This window comes from Pollachius pollachius, assembly GCF_949987615.1.
Source record: "Pollachius pollachius genome assembly, chromosome: 17".
Classification (NCBI taxonomy): domain Eukaryota; kingdom Metazoa; phylum Chordata; class Actinopteri; order Gadiformes; family Gadidae; genus Pollachius; species Pollachius pollachius.
The window spans coordinates 20771948-20798548 of NC_136950.1; the positions used below are offsets into that span (position 1 = coordinate 20771948).

A 26601-nucleotide genomic window follows, 5' to 3' on the forward strand; every position below is an offset into this window, starting at 1 on the left:
GGTTCCTGCAAACAGTGTACCGGTATTTCTATTGACATAAGAGGTAATATTGTTGAAAGTCGTACTAAAAGATGTATTAGTAGTACTGGTACTATGTAGTATGTTGCTTTGTTCCATGTAGTACTATTAGCGCTAGTATTGATTATATTAGTAAAGGTGATTCAAATCCCTGGGTGAAAATAATGAGGGGAGAAGCAACAGTGGCACATTAAATCCCATTTGGATTCAGTGTTTGACCTTAGAGTCAGACTAAACAAGTCAATATTCCCAGCTCTGCACAAAATACTCAAAAGCCAAATCAAATGGCAGGCCCACAGGTATGCAGACATTCAGGTTTGCAATGTCAAGTACTAAAACCACCACCAATGCGGTTTATATTCCTGGCACGCACTTCCCTGTATTTGTACAATCTTTATTCGTCAATTTATTTATGTTCTGCACACTATCTCAACGCCTTTAGTCTCTATGGTTTTGGGAAGTTAATGTCTGTCATTATAACAGCGAATGTTAAAACAATCGTTTTCAGTTACTCTTTATTCCTGTTACTCCATTACTCACCAGGCCAAGAGGATACAACTGTGTGAACATGCCCGAGCAAAGGAAACCAAAACGATTTTGTATTGATCTTTTCTATGAAAACCCACTCTTCTTTTGAGGCAAAGTCGATGGCCTTGTGTCAACACAGGGCCCTGACCCTATTTGACAATCCTTCTCACAGTTACCTCGCCGACAACCTTTCTCACCGCACCGTTGACAATGAGACATTTTGTGTCGGATTTTCATTGAGATAATGTGAGTTCAAACCAAAATGAAAAAAGGTTTTTGAAATGCAAGCCGTTTTTTTAATGAACTCGAATTTCAGGGCAAGCGAAATAGAGTTATAGTTTTTAAAGTTTGAAGAATAAATAAAGAATAACCGTCTCTTTTTTCCTTCTTCTAATTCTCAGGAGATACAAAATGGCCGCCGCGATGAACTCCCCTGCATGGTAACGCCGCACGAAAGAGGGCCCTTCCCCGCTCGGTTCTACCAACCCGGGACAACTCCACGATGTAAATGAATTCCACCTTCTCCTCCGCACTTTCCTCCCTCTCGTCCTGCCTCAGCGACGACCCTCCTCAGCGGCCATGAGACATAGGATAGGATCCGCCTGCTCCCCTCCTTTCCCCATTTGGATTTAGGGAGTTTTTTGGTGTGTCCACCACCACCTCCACCTTCACCTCCACCACCTCCACCTCCACCAGCACCGCCCGACCCCGGCCCGAGGCTGCAGCAGTGGCTAGTGGCAGCGGTCCCGCCAGCGTCGGTGGCAGGGTGGAGATCTACGGAGGTTTACTACGAGGAGCCTAGGAGAGCACCATGAGGATAGCTAGCAGCTCCCGGGGATACCTGCCACCCTTTCTGGTGTGCCTCTGTTTCATCCAGAGGTGCTACGGGGCCAGCCACCACCACCCCCCGCCCGCCAAGGTGCCCTCCAGGAACGGGACGCGGCTGGCCAACGGGCAGACGGAGGTGCACCACAGACCCAAGCGCGGATGGATCTGGAACCAGTTCTTTGTTTTAGAAGAACACATAGGGCCGGACTCGCAGTACGTGGGAAAGGTGAGGGAACGATTTCTATGTCTTTTGTTTGCGTCGGGATTTGTTCCCGTCGATACTGTTGTAAAAATGAAACACATGCCTTGAACCCGGTTTAATTGGGTTCTCTGCCGTTCTACTTCCCGCTGAGGCCGGCTGTTATGGCGGGAAAACACATGTGTCTTTCAAGGCGGAATAACAATGCGTTATAAGCAGGGGTTTTTTCGCCCTCAGATGCGGAAATCCATATCTAATTTGTGCTGGGTGTTTTTCTTTCACCCTCCGAGATGACTGAGCTGTGTTGCTCCACGTTTAATGAGTTTACATACATATTCTGCGTCATTATACAACTAGCCAAAGCGCGCTTGCTACTCTGAGGAACTTGGCCCCATTTAAGTAGATTAGGTTTCCAGGGGAAAATAGCCCTGTGTGTCCACCTACCCTTGAAGAGTATAAATAGATTCTCTTTTTTTTTTTCTTCGCCCTGTGAAAAGTGAGTCTCCATGGTTAGAGCGCAGTGTGGCTCCGGCTACAAACATCCGGCTGCTTCATGGCTCCCAATTTAATATTCTTAAGAACTTACCATTCCATAACAAGTTCCTAAAGCCCGGTATAATGCAAATGTACCATAATGCACATATTTCATAAAAGCGTTTTGTTTCAGTTTTTTTTTCTTTGTAAGCCTCACCTTGCATGTTTTGTCCGATAAGAGAGCGGTGCCACCATCGCTGTGCGCCTCCCGTTATTGTCTAAAAACACATTATAGCCGCGGCACAGGGCTGTACATCACTTCAAGAGACCGCCAGAGGGGATGTTTTGCTCTCAGACGTTCCGGACGATTTGCATGGAAGGAAGGTACTTTGCATGGAAGGTCCGTCCGCGTCCCGCATGACTCCAAGGAAACGCGGCACTGGCCGACCTAATTCCGAGGATGAATCCCACTGCCCGACCCAAAGCTACGGCGACAGCCTCTGTGAATTGTTTTAATGGGCTCCTGACAAAACAATGGTGGGGAGAGAAAGCAATATATCTGCAGCCCGCCAGACCGGCTATACTTGTGAGAAAGCTAGCAAAAGGAAAATAAACAGTTGGGCATTTCATTGCGGAAGGTTGGGTAATACCAGAAACCCAATTATTCCAGGTCTGTTCTTTTATAGTTCCCCAGGGGGTATGTGCTGGTCCTGTACTGTACACGTGCAGGCATTATACGCCTGAATAGTTGTCACTAGTCGCTGGTGACTTTTCTGCCAAAATAAGCCACAGGGACCTAGTTAAGTCGTCCGCTTGCAGATTGCCTGGCCCTTATCTCCTGAAATGTGAAAATGTGTTTCTCCACTGCAGTGATCATTATTCCAGGCACTCAGGCAGGCTAATCCACCCCCGCCCATCACCCCCTGCCCTGACCGCCCTTTGTGGAGAAAGAGAGTGAGGGGAGGTGGATAGCTTGTCTGCCTGCACATATGTCTGGGTTCCACAATGAGACGATTCAAAGCGGGAAAAGGGAAGAACCCATGATGGGCGGTAAAGTAGAAAGTGTGAGACAGACCGACAGACAGACGGGGTTATAATTCGATACCCTCCCCAGTTACGTCCTTTTCAAATCCCCTCCCATCAGATGGAGAACAGAGCCTGAGTCATGAAGGATGCTGCGGTGTGAACGAATTGAGTGAAAGATGAAGTTCGTTTGGAGAGCATTTATTGGAGCAACATGGGTTTTATTTTGTTTGTTGTTTTTTGTGCCGGCTCTTTTTTTACACAACCATTATACGCATGAGTGAATCATGCAATCCCCAATGCCAGCAAAGTGTTTTCCATAGTATTTATACAGAAAAGCGTGTACACACAAGTATCCCTGAGGGAGAGTATTGGGGAAGTGCTGTTCTCTGCATAATGGCAGTTTATCAGTGTGCTAATTGCATGAAAGGGTAATTACTCCCATGGATTATATACAATATTGACACACATAGACACGCTGTCTCTGAAGTCCTTGCTTGTTGAAGGGTTGGCTGTGTGTCTGCCTCCAGCTATGGTGGGTTCATGCATTGCTTACATGTGCTTTATGTCCTGTGGTTAGCTATGAGGTTGGTGGTGGAGGATGCAGACTGTGTTGGTGGGACACGACGATGGAGTTTGACAGAGATGATAGTGAAAGTGGTTTCAAGATGTGGTGACAATGATGGGGGTTGTTTATGGTTTGAGATGGAGGTGGTGATGGTTCAAAATGGCGGTGGGGATGATGGTTGGAGATGGGGGAGAATTGATGGTTGGAGGTGGGGCTGATGGTGGTTAGGCATAAGAGCGGTGTTGGTTGTTGACGATGTTTGTGGTGATGCATGGAGGTAAAGGGGGTGGAGGTGACTCGAGATAAATGTGGTGCTTGTTAGAGATGAAAGTATTGGTGGAGGTGATGGGGTTGAGAGGTATGGAGATGGGGGTTACGGTGGTGGGGTTGGGGGTTATGGTGGTTGGAGTTATGGTGATGGGGGTTGGGGTTGACGGAGGTTTGGAGTAAGGGTAAGGGTTTGTCAGAGATGGTTGTTTGGAGAGGATTTGTTTGGGTTTTGGTTGGAGATTAAGGCGGGGGTTGGGGAGGGCTACAAAGGTGATGGTGGTTGGAGAAGAACGGGGTGGTGGTCTTTCTCATGGAAGGTTGTGGCAGGTGGAGCAAATTAAACAAATTTATGCTTATTTGTAGTTGAAGCTGGTGGAGGTTGGCAGAGTAGCTGCTGTTATTGGTTGAGAGGAACGTGGTGGTGGTGGTGGCGGTGGCGGTGGCGGTGGTGGCGGTGGCGGTGGCGGTGGTGGTGGTGGTGGCGGCGGTGGTGGTGGTGGGGGTGGTGGTGGTGGTGGCGGTGGTGGTGGTGGTGGTGGTGGTGGTGCGGCGGAGAGTCTCAGCAGGGGGATTAATGTGTTCTGTTGATGCGCAGAAAACAACATAAACAGCAGTATCTAATCCGGGATGATAACAAAGCCCCTTGTAAAGCGAAACACAGTCAACACAGTTTTAAAGCAAGTTTAAAGACGGTGTCCCATGACAGCGGGCGCAGGGAAACATTTAATTACGCAGGCTAGGACGGCTCTGCTCTGTTCCGATGCGGCCGCAAGACGGAATGACCCTTAATTAGACAACGGGAGCGAGGCGAGAGAATTAGTGGGAGAGGAGTGGAGGAGTCTCTCTCTCTCTCTTTCTCTCTCTCTCTCTCTCTCGCTCTCTCTCTCTCTCTCTCTCTCTCTCTCTCTCTCGCTCTCTCGCTCTCTCTCTCTCTTTTATTACCCTTGATTTTAAAACTGTGGACATCATCAGAAAAGGAAAAATAATAAACCAAGGACATCATCAACCAGAGCTGATGATTCATTGCTGCCAGTTTCCTCTCTGGCAGGAAATGAGAGACACCTTCACACACTCGAACTCATTCAAAACAGAACACAACGAGGCTGGTTGCCACACAGAAGCAAAAGAAATGAGTGAATGACCTCTAAGAGAAACAGGCGGCAAGGTGAGCGCATGAACCCGGGCGCCTCGGTCGCCATCGTCTCCGAACAAGACGCGAGCAAACGAGACGCACAAAAAAACACACAACACACAGATACGGGTCCGTCTGTGTGGGACTTCCCAGGGACTTCTGGGAAACGAGCAAATGGAGCCGACCTGTCGAGAACGTTTTTAATCCCTCTGAGGTATCCCATAATCCCCAGTGACACCCTTCATGCGATGGCGGACGGGAAGCGGACAGGAGGGGGAGGGAGGGGCCCACATTTGGGGAGAATGACAGCCCGACGCGAGCGAGCGAGAGGGGTAGCGCTGGCACGGGGACAGGGCCTGTCCAGACACCCTGCGGGGAGACGGGAGACAGCCTACCGTCTCCATGGGAGGTGTGAATGTCTCGCTGTCAATCAGCCGCGTCTGAGACCGCGCCGACGTCAGCCGCGAGCGAGAGCGCTCGCTGCTGGCGTGCGTCCGCCGCACTCTGCGGTTGCAATTTTTAGAAGAGAGCCCACACAGTGTGTAGCGCAAACACACTGCGCTCCATCTGATGTGATTTCAGGCCCGTGGTTTTGGGTGGGAAAAGACAGGGTAATCCCCTCTGCGTGACTGCTCCGTGTCTAATACAACACAACGTGCTACCCTGCCTGCTTCTGCGTCGTGTGATGACACTCGCAATCAGCGAAGGCTGCGGTGACGGTTTAACAGCCGCCGCCTCTCCCAGCGCCGTTGTGGAAAACCGACTAAACCCGACCGCTTTTCTGGGTCAGGGAAAGCTAACCGCCGTTAAACCGAGTGTGTTGGGAGAACCCGGGGGGGGGGGCTGTGAGAGAGTACGGGAGTTCAGGCCCTCTGTGCGGTCATGTCCTATCGTTTTGCTGGTGCGAAACTGACAGGCCCCCTATTTAAGGTTTCCGACATGTTTTATTTATGCATGCTAAAAATGGCCGCCGTCGCCACCGTGACAAAATCGGACGACGGCTGGTATTGAGTGACTGAACTTCCATGACTGAATGGAAGTAGGAGAACAGGAAAGGTGCGCTATGTGGCTCAGGAGGTAGAGCAGGTTGGCTGGTAACCGGAAGGTTGACAGTTCAATCCCCGGCTCCTCCTAGCGTAGTGTCCAGGTGTCCCTGAGCGAGACGCCTCACCCTGACTGCTCCTGACCAGCTTGCTTTCGCCTTAAGTGGTTGACTCCGCCGTCGGTGTGTGAATGTGTGCATGAATGGGGGAATGTGAGGCAGCATTGTAAACTGTGGTTAAGGATATTATTTTCATTTATATATAAATACAATTTACCTGACTTTTCTTGGCGTTTGATGACATGGAAGACTTTCATCGTGTTAATGAAGAACCTTAATATGAATTTTAAGGTGGTCAATTACAAACCTAGGATAATTTCGGCACTAGGGGAGATGGACTAGATGTGTGCGTTTTGTGTATGCGTGTGTGTGTTTGGACTCGTGTGTGTGTTTGGAATATTCATCCTTGAGGTAAATAATATGTATTAAAGTATACCATCGTATTGATAATCCGGTCACGTGAAGGAAGGAAGAAATATACTTCTGGATAAGGTCACACTATCAGAGAAAACGCTAATATATCCAAAACAAACCGCCGAAAATAACCGGGGAAACACAGTCAGAGCTTTGGGCCAGATTGGAATGTAATCACCATCGATTCAACCATTACAAATCACATTCTACGGGTTCATTTCTACCGCAAGCATTAATCACGGAGCCAAAGTTCCTTCTCCTCTTACGTGTGGTTAAATGTTAGCTCTCATTAGCATCACACTTCAGAAGAGATCAAAGAAGCTGCCTGTATTTACCGAGCACACAAAACAAATAAAGAAATAAAAGTTCTACATCTATGTCTTCTAATCTTGATCAGCCACCGCTTTCATATCTGAATCATTAACCAGCCTTCATGGGGTACCAAAGACTCCCCCCCTAACCACACACGACTGCCCCTATAGTGGATCCCGGACTTTAATAATCTCATTACTGTACATCAAGAAGCCAACCGTCCCGCTTGGCGAAGATGAATCATTTCATTTCCTCGTTCCCCCCCCCCCCCCCCCCCCCCCCCCCCCCCCTTCGCTAGAAGTCACCGCAGAGGACAACTATTAGGGCGGGCCGGTTAGCGCGCTAGCCGCCGCCGCTGTGCCGACGGCGTCTGGATCACGCCCCTAATCACAGGCGGCTGATGTATGGCCATTAGCCGCGGCGCACACTCCATCATCAGGGCCTCCCATGACCGTTACAAATCAATTGTGGGAAGAAAAGAGGGACGCACGCGACTCTGCAGGGCGACAACGGGCCAATAATCAGACAATCAAAGGCCCCTCGGTGACGCCAAGAGAAAAAAAAGTGATTAAGTCCTCTTGAAAAAATAAAGGGGGGGGGGGGGGGGGGGGGGTGAGGAGGAGAGAGGGGTAGAATTAATCAGAAACACACACCACCAACCCCTTTGGTAATTGCAAATACCACGCCAAGGTACTAATCATCCACTAAGGCCCACCCTTAGTGCCCCCTCGACAGCACCAAACCACCTCCTCTTACTCTCTCCTCCTCCATCACCTCCTCCACCTCCTCCTCCTCCTCCTCCTCCTCCTCCTCCTCCTCCTCCACCACCTCCACCTCCACCTCCTTTAACAAGCTGTTCGTGTTTCTACACTGGCAGGCTGGCTGCCCAAGGCAAAAAGGGGATGCCTCTGTAATAAATTCCTTTGTGCTTGCGTGGCGTATATGTCCTGAATGTTTCTCCCAGGATTATTTGATTACTGCAGAGATGGGAAGTATGAAAGCGTAACCGTGTACTTCTACGGCTTCTCCTTCTGACAGACGTTTAACCGCTGCAATCGTTGAATCTTCTTCCCCTCCGACGTTGAGATTGAGATGGAGATTGCTGACCAACCTATAACTTTTTATTATCCCTCTGATATTGTAGAAATGTATCGTATACAAACAACCTGCTAAAAAGGAAGAAGTACCTAATAATTTATCACAAGGTTGGAGCTCGGAGGGTTAAAATGGACCTTGGGCAAGTGGAGAATGGTTGCTAGGTGTATTCCCCAGTGCATCGGTTCTCCAATATACTGTATGTGTGTGTACCCTTTGGCAAGACACTTTACCGTGCAAAGCACTCCATTTGCTCTTTGTGTGTTTTCTCTCCTAAACATTTCCAGTAGAAAGCTTCTATTCATGATTGAGTACACTAGCAACGTCTCGAACGTGAGAAAGTAGCTTAGATTAGGTTTGTAACTTTTTCATCAAACCTATTTGAGAAATGGTATGAATTGTTGACATTGAATACGTTGAGCGCTCGAGTGCGCTACTTTCCAGTTGTTTATATTTGACTAGAGTTGAAAGGGAACATTATCTATAGGCGTACACATTTTTTTTGTTCAACTGAAATTATCATTATTCTCCAAAACATCGGCTTTCAAACTCCCTTAATATGAATTATGATACAATACGATGGTAACAATACTCTCATGTTAATAATTGGATTTTAATACTCATATCTCAGTGCTCTCCACATTTCCTTTTTTCTTTAAATTTCTTTCCATCGTGAATCAGTGTAGCTCTACTGTAGTAGGTCTAACTAATCGTAATACTCCAGTACATTCACAATCCAAATCAGAACAGGTTTGACACCATTACTTTACGCCTTTTCTTATACTGACACAAGTTAGAGGGTTTAGCAAGAAATCCTCCAACTATTACCCTAAATGCGCATGGCAAGAATTATTACCGAATTATTACCAACTATTTCAAATGAACGCCAACTGACATCCAATAATTGCCTCTTTGTGGCTTTGGGCTTTCGAGAAAATTGGATGGCCACCCCAATCCACCGATGCAGTTAGTAGCATATTTGGGTTGTTTTCTCCCCTCCTGTGGATCAACTCGGGGGGACTTTTAATGAAATCTGTTTGCAGAGGTTTGAACTGGCACGGGTGGACTTTACCGCTCTCTCTCCGCAGTAAACTCACCCCCGTCCCTCTGAGCTTCCGACCAAATGCTGCGTTTTCCTCGGGCTCTTGGTGAATCATCCGTTCCGAATAGCCCTCCACAAAGCCCCCCCTATAGAGTAAGAAAGATCAGCCTGGATCCCTCGCTTTATCCCATCCTCCCTCTGTAGAAGGGAAAATAACAAGGTGGCTGTGTGTGTGTGTGTGTGTGTGTGGTGTGTTTGTGTGGGTCTTTGTTGGAAGGGCACATTTACGATCACACAGTTGCAGAGGTTCATCATTTCCTCCTTCGGGGGCTAATGGAGTCGTAACTGCCGTCAGCAATCATTCTGCATCAGATGGGTTTGATTTTTATTGTTTGCTCCGTGTGCGCGCGGAGGGGGGGGTCGGTTACAACTGGGTGGCGGCCATTTTCTTTGCTACAGTTAGCCACAGAGTGCTGTGAATGATACGTGTTAAACGTCTCTTAAGGCCCTTGTATGATTAATTTGACTTTTTAAAAGCAACACCAGGGTCAGGGAGTCATGGAATTTTTGGCCTGCGCGATCAAACTTAATGATCTCTGAATAGAATATGGCAGGATTTAAATATGGACCATTAGGGACAGCTTCCGCAGAAATAGAGGGGCCTTTCTGTGAACGCACATGACAGAAGTCATGTCGTCAACCGCAGTAATTTGGTTTATTAATTGGAAACAGATGGGATTGAGTCATAACATACCGGAATGGCATGGTTCATAGTTATGAATTTTACTTTGGATGAAATCCAGTGAAAATAATAATTCATACAGCACATTTATATTCATACAAATATGGTTGAATGGTCTATATCAAGACATTTTTCTGTCTGAATCAGTACATCCATCCATCTCACGGTGTCAATCCTTAAAGTTTCCTTGTACCTGTCAAATAATTGATCTGATTGACTGTATCTATGTTTTGTTACAGGGCTTTATTTGTCTTTCTATCTACCTAAGTATCTATCTACCCATCCATATATATATATAAATCGATATGGATCCAACTATATCTCTGAATATTGAAGCATACATCTATATCCATCCATCCATCCTACTATACTCATCTATAGATCTAGACAAGTATCTGTACCTCTGCAAACATCCGACTACCTCCATCTCTACCCCCCCCCCCTCACCCCCCTCCCTCCCTCCCCCCAGGCCCTCCCTCCCTCCCTCCGGGACCTCCCTCCCCTCCTCTCCCAAGGCCCTCCCCTCCACTGAGGCCTCCCCTCCCCTCTGTCCCCGTGGTCGCTCCGCCCTATAGCGTATCTGTGTGATCAGCGCTACATGTTCCCCTAATGACCCGGGACCCCATGTTGACCACTTTAGTACCGGGGCCGTCCTGCCGGGCCACTAGTCAACACACACCCAGTGGACCCCCCCCCCAGCCGAGCATGATATATCGCCCGCTGCAAGTCAATGGCTAAATTAGCGCCACAACCGGGGGCTGGATTAAATGTTTGTGCCAGCGTGGAGAAGTCCTCCCCCAGACGCAGGGTGGAGCGGGGTGAGGGCTATCCTCGTAGCAGGACCCAGCAGGGAAGATTAACTCTCCCTGGGTCTGAGGAGGGTCTGTCTGTGTTGAGGTACAGACCGGGTTGAGATGTTTATGATAAGATACACACTGCGTTGAGGTACAGACCGGGTTGAGATGTTTATGATAAGATACACACTGTGTTGAGATATAGACCGGGTTTAGATGTTTATGATAAGATACACACTGCGTTGAAATATAGACCAGGTTTAGATTTTTATGATAAGATACACACTGCGTTGAGATATAGACCGGGTTGAGATGTTTATGATAAGATACACACTGCGTTGAGATATAGACCGGGTTTAGATGTTTATGATAAGATACACACTGCGTTGAGATATAGACCGGGTTGAGATGTTTATGATAAGATACACACTGCGTTGAGATATAGACCGGGTTTAGATGTTTATGATAAGATACACACTGCGTTGAGGTATAGACCAGGTTTAGATGTTTATATGATGATAAGATACACACTGCGTTGAGATATAGACCGGGTTTAGATGTTTATATGATGATAAGATACACACTGCGTTGAGATATAGACCGGGTTTAGATGTTTATATGATGATAAGATACACACTGCGTTGAGATATAGACCGGGTTTAGATGTTTATGATAAGATACACACTGCGTTGAGGTATAGATCGGGTTGAGATGTTTATGATAAGATACACACTGCGTTGAGATATAGACCGGGTTTAGATGTTTATGATAAGATACACACTGCGTTGAGATATAGACCGGGTTTAGATGTTTATATGATGATAAGATACACACTGCGTTGAGATATAGACCGGGTTTAGATGTTTATATGATGATAAGATACACACTGCATTGAGATATAGACCGGGTTGAGATGTTTACGATAAGATACACACTGCGTTGAGGTATAGACCGGGTTTAGATGTTTATATGATGATAAGATACACACTGCGTTGAGGTATAGACCGGGTTTAGATGTTCATATGATGATAAGATACAGTGTTCTTTGTCCCTAACCGAATTGTGAAATAAGAAAATTAAAGAATCTTTAAACTGCAAAAAAGTATATACAAACACATGATTTAATGTGTAATCATGTGTAATAATGTGTTTATATAATCAACAGATATTATAAATGTCAAAGTAATGCCGAAGTGATTTGACTGCCACTCTGCACTTTTTTGCATACATCTTCAAATTAATTATTATACAATAACACAAAGATATTATGTTTGTCCATGGTGTGATATAAGCTTTATTTAATCCAGGATTTGGGAGTGGTTCTTCATCTTGCAGTGTTTTAGCAACTGATTAAGCAGCAGATTAAATTGGATCTTTGACTTGTCACCTAATTACTGCTGGCTTGGTATTTACCACAGAAAGGACAGTTCGCTCTCATCAAGAGACAGGACTGCAATCAAAAAGCAGCCCTCTAATTGGGAATTCATTTCCTGACCAAGTTTTGATTAGATCATAGCACCTCCACCGTGAAGCTTGTTAAATCGTGTGAGTGTGTGTGTGTGTGTGTGTGTGTGTGTGTGTGTGTGTGTGTGTGTGTGTGTGTGTGTGTGTGTGTGTGTGTGCGTGTGTATGTCCGTGTATGGGTGAGAGAGAATGTGCAGGTCTGCGTGTAGCTGGTTGTGACTGGGCACTACTTTGTTTTCGTGTGTGTGTGCGTGTGCGTGGGCTTGCGGCTGTTTGTTTACTGGGGTCGTGTCTTCAGTCTAATTTGTGTTGTTGTTTCTGTTTCAGTGCTCTGCCCATTTGACTAATAAGCATGTTCAACCCTTTAATTTCTTGCATGTTAAAGTCAGACAGGGCTGTGATTGCAAAGTGCTTCAAGTGTGAGTCTGAACCCTGAATCAGCCAAATAATAGCCCAGAAACAAGGAGCAAGCTCATTATAATGACAATTGTGTAGGTTCATGGAGTTCAAATATTAAAAGGAATGATTTTTACTGCATCAATGAGTGAATGTTTGAATGAGTGCATGGGTAAATTAATGCATTCATCACTGAGTACATGGATAAGGGATTCAATGGGTGAATTAAAGAGAGTGAATGCATGAATGAGTGCATGCATGGATGTGGGCATGCATCGAACATTTTACAACTGGAGGAGTGAATGCATGGATAAATGAACAACGTGCTGCCGTACTAATTGAGCTTAAGGTACTCTGGAGAACTGGGTGTTGTTCCTGTCAGGGTTTTCTGCTGGCTGCTGCGTAACGTACACGTGAATGTGTCAACATCTGCATCGTGGGCACCAGAGCCCTCAGCTATGCATGGTGACAACCACGCATCTCCCATGCGTCTCCTTGGGACCAGCGGCTCCCTCATGGAAGGCGACATTAGCCTCGTCAATGGGACACAAGCACCACGCACAAGGTGTCGAAGTAGGAATGCAGCAATTTTGTGAAAATTAATTCCCTTGAGTTTTGAAAATTCAAAGTTTGGCATGGCGTTTGCTATTTTTTTCGTATCTCTTACGCCGGAACAACTGGCTTTTTTTTTTTTCTTTGGCTTTCTTTTGTTATTCTCCCGATTTAATTAAAAGCAGCACAAAACATAATGCATTTGTATTAATTTCAAAGACGCAAGTGTATGGACCAATTAATTACTAAATGAGTGGAAGTGGATCAATGCACTACGCATAAAAATAAACAATCCTTGTCAGACGATCTTGATGCGGGGAGACTTTAGAGAGAGAAAATGATGTAAGCGATGTAACTTCGCAATGTTACATCGCTGGCGATACCAGTTAGACGTATGCGGTGTGTTCTGGGAGGGAGACCCAGGAGAACAGTTCCTTTGGAATGATTTCCTGTAAAAGGAGGGGAGCTGTCCGCTCTCCTGCGGTGCTGAACTGATAGGTCTGCAGATTCACTGACAAGTGAGGGAACTGTTGGGGTGCTGAGAATATTCCTCATTATTTCCCAGCGTGTGTTTACTCGTATTATTTATTATTTATTAATTTTGATTTGACTCACTCAATCCAAACCCGGCCCAACCCATCGTGTTTATCTCTGTTGAATGTACACATTCCACACATACTTTTCCCATGATGCAAACGGAATGGATGCATTCCCCATGCAGATGATGAGGCTGAATATTAGACGGTGCGACCTTCGAATCCTCTTCCTTTACAACAGACTCTAAAGATTTGTACTAGTGCATCGAATAGCGCCGGGGTTCTCTAGAGCCAAAAGTGACCGATGTTAGCTAACGTACAGCTCTTTGAAAATGTAACTAAACGTAGAACTACAACCGCCACAACACAGTTGTAAAGTCCTACAGCATGGTGCCCATGGAGGCTTTACTGCAGAAACATAAATCAGCCTTTCCACATTCCCGTATTCCACCAACTGGTGCAGACCTTTAAGGGAGAGTGGAAATAAGAAGATTTGTCCAACCCGCTTTACTGAGAATAGACCGGTATTCAATGTACGCCCGGCAAGAAAAACACCATCACATGGGGCCTCTAAGCTGTCTGCGGCTTTCTGCGGCTGTCTGCTCTTCCTCGTGCACTTTCTCTGCTCTCTCCTGGCTGCCCAATCACGGGTGTACAGAATACAGTATGGTTCTGTTCACCTGAGACGCTGACAACCCCTTGGCCTGTAACCACCGTATGATGTGCTTAGCGGTCATGAACCCATTAAGGGGCCTTGCTTTGTGTTTTCCCTAAGATTCCTTCCCCTCTGATTCTGTCTCTTCTCTCCTCCCACAGCTCCACTCCAACTCAGACAAAGGCGACGGCTCCGTCAGGTACATCTTGAGCGGCGAAGGCGCGGGGACTATTTTTATCATCGACGAAGTCACGGGAGATATTCACGCCGCGAAGAGCCTGGATCGGGAGAGGAAGTCGCACTACGTTCTCCACGCTCAGGCTCTGGACCGCTACACGGAGGAAGCGCTGGAACCAAAATCGGAATTCATCATCAAAGTACAAGACATCAATGACAATGCCCCCAAATTTCCAGAAGGACCCTTTGTAGTGTCGGTGCCGGAGATGTCTGAAGTGGGTGAGTGAAGCTGCGAAGGCATTCTGAACTTGACTTCCAGAAGGCTGATTCCTTCTGCTGGCAGCGGTGGAACGCCTGGCTCCACAGTGTTGGGTTTGGGCATGGAGCCTGCTTCGGTTTATGTTGTGTTTTTGTGCATTGTAAGCTGAGAGCTATCCCTTTCCTGTTGTGCTGCTGTTTCATTTGATGTCATTTATAGCATTTAGTCGTTCTTTATTAGCTCAACGGCCCAACGATAAAGTGGTGATATCTCCGGCAGAACCATTGTCTCTTCATTGTTCCATGTGTGTGAAACCATTCTCACAAAACCACCCGATAGGCCTTAAATCCGTGCAATATATCATTGATAGAATAGAATCAGGATCACAGGAACACATAAATCTCCATCGTAAAAACGTCCTCTCTACGGGAAGGCCTTCTAGGGAATTGTGTTCTTAAGCAAGCTAGTTATGTCCATTTTATTCCCTTGTATTATTTCCTTGTTCGGTGATGGTTCCCCCCAGTTGGCCAGGTATATATATATATATATATATATATATATATATATATATATATATATATATATATATATATATATATATATATATATATATATATATATATATTTTTTATATATATATATATATATATATATATATATATATATATAGTGTCCCTATGGAACTATGGCTGTCAAAAGCTGGATTCTGTCTTTCATCACAGAGTGAAGGGAAGGCCTAAATCCAAGTCCTCTGGAGAGTGTTACTCATGGTATACCCTTCTTCCTGTGAGCAAAGCCAGCTTCTTTCTGCACTATTCATGTTCCCTTTCTGTCTTCTATCATTCTGTTTTAGGCCTGCTGAACAAAAGCTCCTCTTTTCACGGTCCGTTGAATTGGGAGTACTTGTGCGCGTTGCAAGTGCAATGGCCCCAATAGCATCACGCTTTGCGGTTTTCAGAAGGATTCTTATGAAAACATATGTGCGTTGGCCCCACGTTGAGCTAAACCTCTGATTAAGGCTGATTAAACCTGGGATATATGGAGGGTAGGGTTTCAGACTGCTGGCAGCGTCCAGTCTGAAGCAAGCGTTTTCCCTGTTTCCGTTGACCTCGACTTAATGCATAAGTTGTGGATACGAATGCAGGGACTTAATGGCCCCAATTGAATAAGGGAATTAGCAAGTTAACCGTTTCTGGAAGCAAAAAGATGCGGATCCACACAAATCAATTAAATACACAAACCTCAACAGACCTTTAGGCCCCCTCTTTCTAAAGACTTAATACTCGGCCAGATGCAGCCGGCGTAGTCATCAGATGTGCAACTTTGGCGGGCAACATCACCGGTCTTAGTCGGTAAACAGGTCTTTATTTTATCTGCTATTTCGTCATTTGGCAGATTATTTTTATCCAAATCAACTTAATGTTATTAAGGTTCAGGTGCATGTCATTACGGAGCAGGCTGTTTGTCGGGCTGTCTTGCTTAAGGCTGTCTAAAGGTAGGTAGGGGCTATCGGGGTTTGAACCAAGAACCTTTCGGCTAGGAGTCGAATTAACTACATCCTAACGACACACCCGCCCCCCCTTACCCCCTATATGCGTGTGTGTTGTGTGCTTTTATTATCATATCCAATCATTCTATATCCTATTTTGATAAAGATAAAATAATCCTGAATTAAAGACCTGTACATTATCTGCAGACATCATGTGCCTTTAGCGGGTAATTACCTGGCAAGAACGTGTTCCACACAACACCTTATCTACCATATCGACATGTTGATCGCTCGCAACTAACCAGATGCTCATTCAGCACCTTAGCGGGGGTCACCTGCAAACTTCTGCGTTTGTTTCCCAGACGTTATCCATCACCAGTGATGACCCAGGGGAAGTGAAAGGCTGTGAAGGGGAAGATAATTAGGGTTTTCTCCCTTCCTTCTCCTCCTTTTACAAACGCTTATTAAAGTAATTCCTCTTCAGCCGGGGAGTCTGCGCTGTCATGTCTGCAGCAGCCCTAACTACCTGCTGTCTGCTCGGCCATCAAGCTCAGAGCGGGAACAGCGATGAGCCTTACTTAAGGAATCAGCCTCATTGGCTAGCTCCGCTGGTGGGGGGGGGGTTGTAATGTTTTGCCATCTTGGTTGTACGTTTCAAAGCCAAATGCAGGAAATAGTTTTAACAAGTTCTCCTACTGGGAACTAGATAATTATCATAATAATAACTTTATTCTTTGAGCGCCTTTCACAAAGGGCTAACATGGGAGAATTTCGATTTAACATTGGCAAAAGAATCAAGGGAGCTAGCACAAATGTATAAACATCGAAGTATAGTTTGACTATTTTGATGCTTCCATGACATTGACACTCACTAGTTTGCACTATTTTAATCACCGCCTTCCCCCACCGCCTTCACTTTTGGTCAGCCACACGCTAAGCTTCCACATGTCGGCTAGCTTCATTTCGTTCTGCGTTCGCGGTCAGATTCAGGTCGTTCCCACGAAGGAAACTATCTCAGCCCCGGCAGCAGCAGCCGACCCTCTGCTACCCCAGAACCACCCTCCTGCCCTCTCCCCAACGGCCGCCAGAACACTAATCCCCGAGCGTTAGTCGATAGCGAGGCTTCCAAGCCCGCCGGGCGGACCAGCTGTCTGGCTAGGTGGCGGCTAATTGCCTGTGATGTTCTTTTCTTCGGTCTGGAAATTGATTAGACAGACATGGGTACAATTTCAACCAGGCACAGGTACGATTTCAAGGAGGTTACTCTTTTTGTGGAAAATACTCACTCACACGCTTTTAGAAGAGTGGTTATCAAGACAGATTTAGGTTGCTCTTCAGAGAACAAAATCCATTTCGACTTTTTTTTTGCAAAAGTCCCATCTGCCTTTCAAATACATTTTTCAAAGGAAAATTACTTCTGACATTTGACAGACCAAACAGAGTTCATCAATCTATTGTGCCTTGAATGGAACAGCTTAGCTTTTTCCTACTTGCTTGCACATTTAAATATGGAGATATGTCAAACTAAAAAATGTGTTTGAAGTGCAAAAGGGAAAACCTTGGGGGTTATCAGGTGAAAAAAATATATTTTTCAAAACATAACCCTGCAACTCATTAAGAATCACCTCCGAGAATAACAACAGCTATTCTTTCCAAAACACTGCTTCTCCTTACTAAAGTGAAAATGCAACGACAACAAGGCAGGACTTAACGCCCCAAACCCTGGGCGTGTCCTAGGACTCTCCGTGCTGACTGTGACCCATAAAAAGTAATCGCGCCTTTGTCGGAGTGCTGGGGTACTTTTTATTTCCGTACAGGGGGAGAGAATGAAGAGGGTGCTCCGTGCGTAATCCTATTTCAGAATGCCAGCCTTGACTTTTTAGAAGTGCATTATGTGTGCTGCCCCTGGCGATAAGTCAACACGGGACAGTGGCAGCGGATGGATGGAAGGCAGTGTGAGGTGATAGAAGGGGATGGGAGGCGACGGGGGCGGCAAGGATAGGATGATGTATGGGGACTGGACTGGTAATGAAAAGAGAAAAATACTCTGTTTGTGTGTGTCGTGTGCCTGGGTGTGTGTGCCTGTGTGTGTCTGTTTGTGTGTGTGTGGGTTTGCCTGTGTGTGTGTGTGTGTGTGTGTGTGTGTGTGTGTGTGTGTGTGTGTGTGTGTGTGTGTGTGTGTGTGTGTGTGTGTGTTTGTGTGTGTGTGTGCACCGCCGCACACCAAACAAGATGAGCGGGATGAGAGGGAGAGATACCCATGCATCTGCTGCCGTTTCACTCGTTCATCAGTGGCTGTGTTGTGCAGACAACGGTGTATCTGTCACACCGTGGGCTTCCTGATATACTGAAAACGGATACCCCTGATGTGACAAAGCCATTGTTATACACATGGATGCACATTAATGTAATGGCCAATTCATTTGTGGTTCGTTTTATTGTAAGACCACTCTAGTTTAATTGAGCATTGATTCTAGATAGCTCTCAGGATGAGTCATGGTTGTACATTTTCTCGTGATAATTCCTACTTTTAAACTCTACCATTCACAACAGATCCACAACGTTGACTAAATGAACTGTTTTGAATCAAACCTTCACTGTAACACAGCTGTATCATTGCAGGGTCCTAATCCTGCTAACGCTGCTGTCTCTCTGTCCTCCCAGGGACCTCGGTGATTCAGATAACGGCCACCGACGCAGACGACCCCACCTACGGCAACAGCGCCCGGATCGTCTACAGTATCCTACAGGGACAGCCATACTTCTCCGTCGACCCCAAAACAGGTTTGTTCCACCGCACCCACCTGGCTCTGGGAAATCAGATCAAACTTTGATTTGTGTGTGTGTGTGTGTGTGTGTGTGTGTGTGTGTGTGTGTGTGTGTGTGTGTCTGTGTGTGTGTGTGTGTCTGTGTCTGTGTAAGTGTGTGTGTCTGTGTGTGTGTGTTTGTGTGTGTCTGTGTTTGTGTGTGTGGAGGAAAGTGGATGCCATTTTCCATATCCCTGCCATCTTTGTGGTTGGGTTATCATCAACCCCCTTCCCCATAAACAAAAATGAAAAACGAAAATGTCTTTGTTAGAACACACTGGAGAGAGAAAGCTCTTCGGTTCTAAAATGGCCGGCGTGTGTTGGTGTTGTTCTCTCGGGCCGCGGCAGCAGGCACATAGTGGTTGTCGGTGATAACCGTGTGTGTGTCTGCGATCATAAAAGCTAATGCAACCGCAGGAGAGCTATGTGTTTCCCGGCGCGATGCGATGTAGTTGATCACGCAGCCTTTCCAGGTCATAACTGCCTTTCAGAAGGCCGCTGTTGTGTCACACTTTTGTTTTTTTCCCTACCTTTTAGGAGAGGGCAGCGAAGAGAGAAAGCGAGGGGGGGGGGAGAACACAACGGGCTATGTATCTGTGGAGAGTGTTTGGAAAATCTATCTTTTGTTCACGACGCCGGCGCTATTAAATGTTAATAGAGCTCCCCGAGTGGAAGATATATGGAAGTGGAAATTTCATTTGATGGAGATGTGTTTGTTCGTGTGTGGTGTGTGTTTTTGTGCTGGCTGTGTGTGCTTGCTGTGAGTTTGTGTGTGATTGTGTGCAAACGTGTACAACAGGGATTCATATGGCCCACATGAGAGATAAAAGACAAAGTAAGTGCTTCATTGCTGTTCTGTGTGTGTGTGTGTGTGTGTCTGTGTGTTTGTGTGTGTGTGTGTGTGTGTGTGTGTGTGTGTGTGTGTGTGTGTGTGTGTGTGTGTGTGTGTGTGTGTTATGATCCCGTGTGTATCCCTATGTACGTTCGAGGTGCATCTAAGCGTATGTGTCAACATATGTGTCCGCATGTGACGATTATATTTATCATCATGTTTGTATTGTGTGTGTGTGGACGTGTGTGTGTCTCTCTAAACTACCGTGTGTGTGAGTGTGTGTACATTGGTTTATGGAGCGGCACATGGCTCCTTGGAGACAACATTACCCTCATCTAAAGCATAAACACGTCGATAAACAGGGAACGCGGACGCATTGATGAGTATTTTCACTGCGTCCGGGGGGGGGAAGCGCATCTCGGACTGACAGCGTGATCTTAGCCTCATCATTTGCCGCCTGCACAAGCTTCCCTGTTTTTTTTTTTTTTTTTCGATTTGGATATTTACGAGTTCTCGCTTCCCCGAGAATTTATGTTGTATTCGTCTATTCAGCGAACGTAGTCAGAGTGGAATGGGGAATTCAATTTCAGAGCTAAAATAAGCCAAGAGGGATGGACCCCATGCCCCACAAAACGGGGTTTGAGTAAGAGCGCTCGTTCGCACCATGGTAAACACATTAATTGACGGATACGGAATGACACGGTTTCTGTTTCTGCAGAACGGTGCAATGGGAGACAAGCCCAGTTTGAAGAAGGGCGAGGCAGCAGAGCATTAAAAAAAGAAAACTTTTCATACACAACAGCCTAGGCTGTGTTCTATCTCTCCCTCCCTCCCTCTCTCTCTCTCTCCCCCTCTCTGTCCCTCTCCCTCCCTACTCTCTCCCTCTCCCCCTCTCTTCATCTCTCTCTCGCCCCCCCTCCCTCCCTCCCTCTCTCTCTCTCTCTCCCCCCTCTCTCCTCCTCATCCCTCTCTCGCTCCCCCTCCCTCTCTCTCTCCCTCTCCCTTTCTCCCTCTCTCTCCCCCCCTCTCTTCCTCCCCCCTACTCTCTCTCTCTCTCCCTCTCCCCCTCCCTCCCCCTCTCTCCCCCCTCTCTCCTCCTCATCCCTCTCTCTCTCCCCCCTCTCTTCCTCCCCCCCACTCTCTCTCTCCCCCTCCCTCTCTCTCTCCCCCTCTCTCTCTCTCCCTCTCCCCCTCCCTCCCTCTCTCTCTCTCTCTCCCCCCTCTCTCTCTCCCCCTCCCTCTCTCTCTCCCCCCTCTCTCTCTCCCCCTCCCTCTCTCTCTCCCCCTCTCTCTCTCTCCCTCTCCCCCTCCCTCCCTCTCTCTCTCTCTCTCCCCCCTCTCTCTCTCCCCCTCCCTCTCTCTCTCCCCCCTCTCTCTCTCCCCCTCCCTCTCTCTCTCCCCCTCTCTCTCTCTCCCTCTCCCCCTCCCTCCCTCTCTCTCTCTCTCTCCCCCCTCTCTCTCTCCCCCTACCTCTCTCTCTCCCCCCTCTCTCTCTCCCCCTCCCTCTCTCTCTCCCCCTCTCTCTCTCTCCCTCTCCCTCCCCCCCTCTACCCCCTCTCTCCCTCTCCCTCCCTACTCTCTCTCCCTCTCCCTCCCCCCCTCTCCCCCCTCCCTCTCCCTCTCTCTCTCCCCCCCTCTCTTCCTCCCCCTACTCTCTCCCTCTCCCCCTCCCTCCCTCTCTCTCTCTCTCTCTCCCCCCCCTCTCTCCTCCTCATCCCTCTCTCTCGCCCCCCCTCTCCCCCCCTCCCTCTATCTCTCTCTCTCTCTCTCCCTCTCCCTCCCCCCCTCTCCCCCCCTCCCTCTCCCTCTCTCCCTCCCTACTCTCTCCTCCTCTCCCTCTCCCTCCCCCCCTTTCCCCCCCTCCCTCTCCCTCTCTCCCTGCTGTATGTATTTGGACACGCATAGAGGAAGTCTTGTTTGCTGCCTGCGAGCTGAGTCTGCAGCTTCCGTCTCATTATAATTCAGCCGCGGCGGGCGGGGATGCAGCTCCGGGTGTAAGGGTGTGATTGAGAGCCGGGGCCAGGTGCTTTCTCCTCCACGCAGCAGTCTAGCGTCCCCCTGCATTAACGTACACACATAGGCTGCTGCTGCTGCTGGTATTACTGCTGCTGCTGGTATTACTGCTGCTGCTGCTGGTATTACTGCTGCTGGTATTACTGCTGCTGCTGGTATTACTGCTGCTGCTGGTATTACTGCTGCTGCTGGTATTACTGCTGCTGGTATTACTGCTGCTGCTGGTATTACTGCTGCTGCTGCTGGTATTACTGCTGCTGCTGGTATTACTGCTGCTGCTGGTATTACTGCTGCTGGTATTACTGCTGCTGCTGCTGGTATTACTGCTGCTGGTATTACTGCTGCTGCTGGTATTACTGCTGCTGCTGGTATTACTGCTGCTGCTGCTGGTATTACTGCTGCTGCTGGTATTACTGCTGCTGCTGGTATTACTGCTGCTGGTATTACTGCTGCTGCTGGTATTACTGCTGCTGGTATTACTGCTGCTGCTGGTATTACTGCTGCTGCTGCTGGTATTACTGCTGCTGGTATTACTGCTGCTGCTGGTATTACTGCTGCTGCTGGTATTACTGCTGCTGGTATTACTGCTGCTGCTGCTGGTATTACTGCTGCTGCTGCTGGTATTACTGCTGCTGGTATTACTGCTGCTGCTGCTGGTATTACTGCTGCTGCTGCTGGTATTACTGCTGCTGGTATTACTGCTGCTGCTGCTGGTATTACTGCTGCTGCTGGTATTACTGCTGCTGGTATTACTGCTGCTGCTGGTATTACTGCTGCTGGTATTACTGCTGCTGCTGGTATTACTGCTGCTGGTATTACTGCTGCTGCTGGTATTACTGCTGCTGGTATTACTGCTGCTGCTGGTATTACTGCTGCTGGTAGTGCTGCTGTTTCCCGCTCTCCAACCAAGACACCAAGAACTTTGGTTTGAATGCGAAGAGATGATGGTTGTTAATGGTAGAATATTGGGTAGGGGGGCCAGGGTTGTTTTGTGGTTTAGGGTTTGAACCTGTGATGGCTACCTCTTTAGGCATCATTGTAGCTAGGCACCCCTAACATTTACATTTATATTCAGGGCATTTAGCAGACACTTCATCCAAAGCGCCTTACAATAAGTACATTTGTCAGAAGACAGAAAAACAATATATCGCTGTCGCTACAGTAAGGTAACCTAACTCCCTAATGACATAAATCTAGGATAATTTCTTTAAAAACAACTAATAATTGCTTTAATTCATAAATCCCAGACGAACATTAACTCCCAATTGTGTTGCTTTCACCAGTTGAGCTCCCTCACGTCCGTTTTGCAAACTGTTTCGTGTTCGATGTCAGCCATTGGTCCGTCGAGCTTCCCGTTCCGCCCCTTCAAACCGACCGGCCAATCAAGGGTCAAGCGCCCTCCCAAAATTGTTGGTGTCTTCCTCCAAGGCACAACAAAAAGGGTGCGAGGACAAGCGAGGAGGAAGGTGGCGCCGTGTTAGTGGATGAATGGTACGGCTATGGAGATGATCAGTGAGGACGTTGTGTTCACGCCGGGTCATGGACGGGGTCCGCTGTCTGCTGGAGACGTTGCATTAACGCACCCCCCCCCCCCTTTATCTTCTGACGCACCCCGTCTCCCTCTCCCCCCAGCATTGCCTCCCACCATCACAGAAGGGTCGCTTTTCAGTAGTGGGATTAATAGAGGAGCCGCTTGATCTACTCACAGCTGGGCACCCACAGGCACATGCGCACATACACATCGTATACACATACACGTGCACATCGTATACGCATGCACATACACACACACACACACAGTCCATCTCGAGATAATTTACACGTACAAGGAACGGCACACACACAAACCCAAGGTCTGCCTCTCTCACTGTCTCAGACACACACACAGTTCATCTTTGCACAAAAACACCAAGAAACAGACTCTCTTTCATGTGCACCATTTGTCTTTTAACACAAATGCAGGAACATAAGGAAACAGACCCTTGAACACACCCAATCTATCTTTTTACACAAATACATGCACAGAAAGGAACAACCCCCTGCATACACACCATCTATCTTTGTAGACAAAATCATGCACATAATGAAACAGACCCTCTTTCATAAGCACAATTTGTCTTTTTACACAAATACATGCAGATAAACAAACAGACTCTTGCGTACACACAATTTATTTACCCTCCAATGCTCTCTCTCACACACAGACATACACACACATACATCCATTCAGTCTCTCTCTCACACACACACACACACACACACACACACACACATTCATACAGTCACACACATTCATACAGGCACAAACACATACTCACACACACACACACACACACACATACACAGTCACAAATGCTAGCCCATCTGCCAGGTACAGTAATGGGTCAGGTCATCCCTATAAACTGGTGAGTTGTAATGATTGACATCATTTATGCCAACAGAGTACCTTCTTCACAGTATTTTATATCGCCTTGAAGAAAATACTGGAGAAATACATGGATTCTTTTCACCGTGGGTTTTGTAGAAAGACTTTAATTTCTAGACAAAATGGGAATAGCTCTTATGAACGGGCTGTCCTTCTATTGCATCTTTAATTGTACACGCCACAGGATGGGCTTCGAGCCGGAGAACATATTTGGTCGTTCACAGATCTCTGCACTTTGGAAACCTTTTCCCGAAGACTGGACTATACAAAAAAAACCCCTACACTAAGTGTAGGGTTTTTAGACTCGGACCAAATGTTCTAAAAAGTGAAGTAAGGTTAAGTTATCCTTTATTGTCGCTTTTTGGGGGAAATTCTTTTCTCTGCTTTTAACCCATCCTGGAGCCGGTGAACACATGGGGGCACACCAGAACACCCGGGGCAGTGGGCAGATGCAGTGCAGCACCCGGGGAGGAGACGGGGGTTTCAGGTGCCTTGCTCAAGGGCACCTCATCCGTGGATGAGGACGTAGGAGAGTGCTGCACAACTACTCCCCCCGTCCACGTTTTCTCTCTGTCTACCGGTCGGGATTCGAACCGGCCACCCTCCGGTTACCAGTCCAACTCCTTAACCAGTAGATCCCCAATGTACGCATCCTGGCGCAAGAATCCCCAAACCAGCTCATTCAAGACACGCCCCTGAAAGCAATGCAAGTCTGATTGGATCAACACATCAGCATCACAAAAGAACTGTGATGCAGTGAGGACACAATTCAAGTGGTTCAAATTCATTACAAAAACAACCGATATTGAACCAGCATCGTTTTTCTGCTTTCCCCCCTCCCGGGAGTTACAACGTCTTTACCGACTGTTGTTTTGGGGGATTTCAGGTGAAGCAGTTGCAGTAGTCAGAGTAGTTCACGGGACCCTACTTTAGATTGCCGGAGCATAACTCTGGCAGTAACATCTCTTCGTCCCCTGGAACCTCCCGGCACTCGAAGGCCTTGGGAGTTTCACCGCCATGCTCTTCAGCGTGCGTTTCAACACCGTGGAGATCAATGGCAGCGTTGCTTAATAGCTCAATAAAAAAAAGTACAATTCCTCCAGTCACAGGGGTTCATATCTGTTAACTAAATCCAATCGACGGCGGCGAGACAGCTGCCGGTCTCCGAGGAGAATCCGACGCAATCATGGATGTGAAATCGTAATTGGTGCATCTGCGACGGCGCCGGCCTCGTAGCGGCATTCAAAGAGAAATAGAATGACGCGCAGAATGCGTTCCCCCCCCTCGTTCCCCCACCCCCTCCTCCCCCGTCGCCCCTGAAGAAGAGGAAGAGCAAGGGAAGGAGCGAAGACATGAGCGCCGCCGAAATGCGGCGAGTGATATTTGAGTGGAGTGAACGGAGGACGTTGATGAACTAATCCTTCGCTGTGCTTGCGTTGCGGTGGTGTTTGGGTTGTTGATGTTGTTGTTGTCGCCGGTTTGAGTCACATCAAGGGCAGCTTGCTTTCAACCCCAGTGATTTGTTGCGGGAGACTTCTAGTGTGGCACCCCGCTGAGAGGTCCTTGGTTAGATCCCCGCTGCCTGCGGCCTACCTGTAGGCCCTTGAGCAAAGCGCTTTGAATCAACGCCTCTGTTAAGTTACTTGTATCGCAAGTGTCACACATTAACTGTTATGAAAACACACACACAAACGCACAAAACACACCCACACAAACACATAGGTGCAGGCGCATGAATTCCCATCGGCATTGTGCTGATAACAATAACACATAATTCCCCATCTGTGAATTAATTTAATCACACGATTATCTAATTTTGAGATAGTGGTGACTGCAACGAACTCTTTTAAAATCCATGTTAATGGATAATATAGCCTCCTCTCTCTTGTTCTCGCTGTGTCTCTCGGTTTCGCTCTCTCTTGTTTTCTCTCTCTCTTTCTCTCTCCAGCTCTCTTTCTGCGACTCTTTGTTCCTCTCTCTCCGACTTTCTCTATTCACCAGAATCATTTGGAGGACATAATTCAGTGGCTTTTTTGTTGAAATCAACGACTCCATCTCGCCAACGAAATCCCTCTTTGTGTCATCCAATACAATTGTTCCAAGTGCACAAAGGAAACGTCAATCCCACGCGACAAGGTTGTCCATAACATAATGAAAGCACTATTGAACATATAACATGTGGTGCACATTAAATACACCACACACAGTACACAAACCTTATTGAACGGTTCGAGAATGCCTGCGAAATCTCTGGCTCCGAGGTTACTCAAGTTCACTCCAGTCAGGAATATGAGCGGTAGACTGCGAGGATGTAATCAATACATTGGTACTCTGCATTGCTTCACTACCGTCTGTATATAAAATAACCCTAGGACGTGTTCGAAATGAGTTACGGGATCGATTCATCAGCGCAGGCAAAAAGGACATTTAGCTTGTCTTGCGTCCACAGTCTTCT

General features: G+C 47.2%; 1 protein-coding gene across 1 annotated transcript in view; it reads left to right on the forward strand.

The window, feature by feature from the left end:
- Nucleotides 1-1357: 1357 nt before the first annotated feature.
- LOC307088963 (cadherin-18) overlaps nucleotides 1358-26601 on the forward strand; it is a gene marked incomplete at both ends in the record, with an annotated part of 81475 nt that continues 56231 nt past the window's right edge. The window contains 3 exons of the mRNA XM_079755043.1: nucleotides 1358-1600; nucleotides 14306-14600; nucleotides 18734-18853. Of these exons, the coding sequence (XP_079611169.1) occupies nucleotides 1358-1600; nucleotides 14306-14600; nucleotides 18734-18853 (658 nt within the window). The remainder of the gene's footprint in view (nucleotides 1601-14305; nucleotides 14601-18733; nucleotides 18854-26601) is intronic.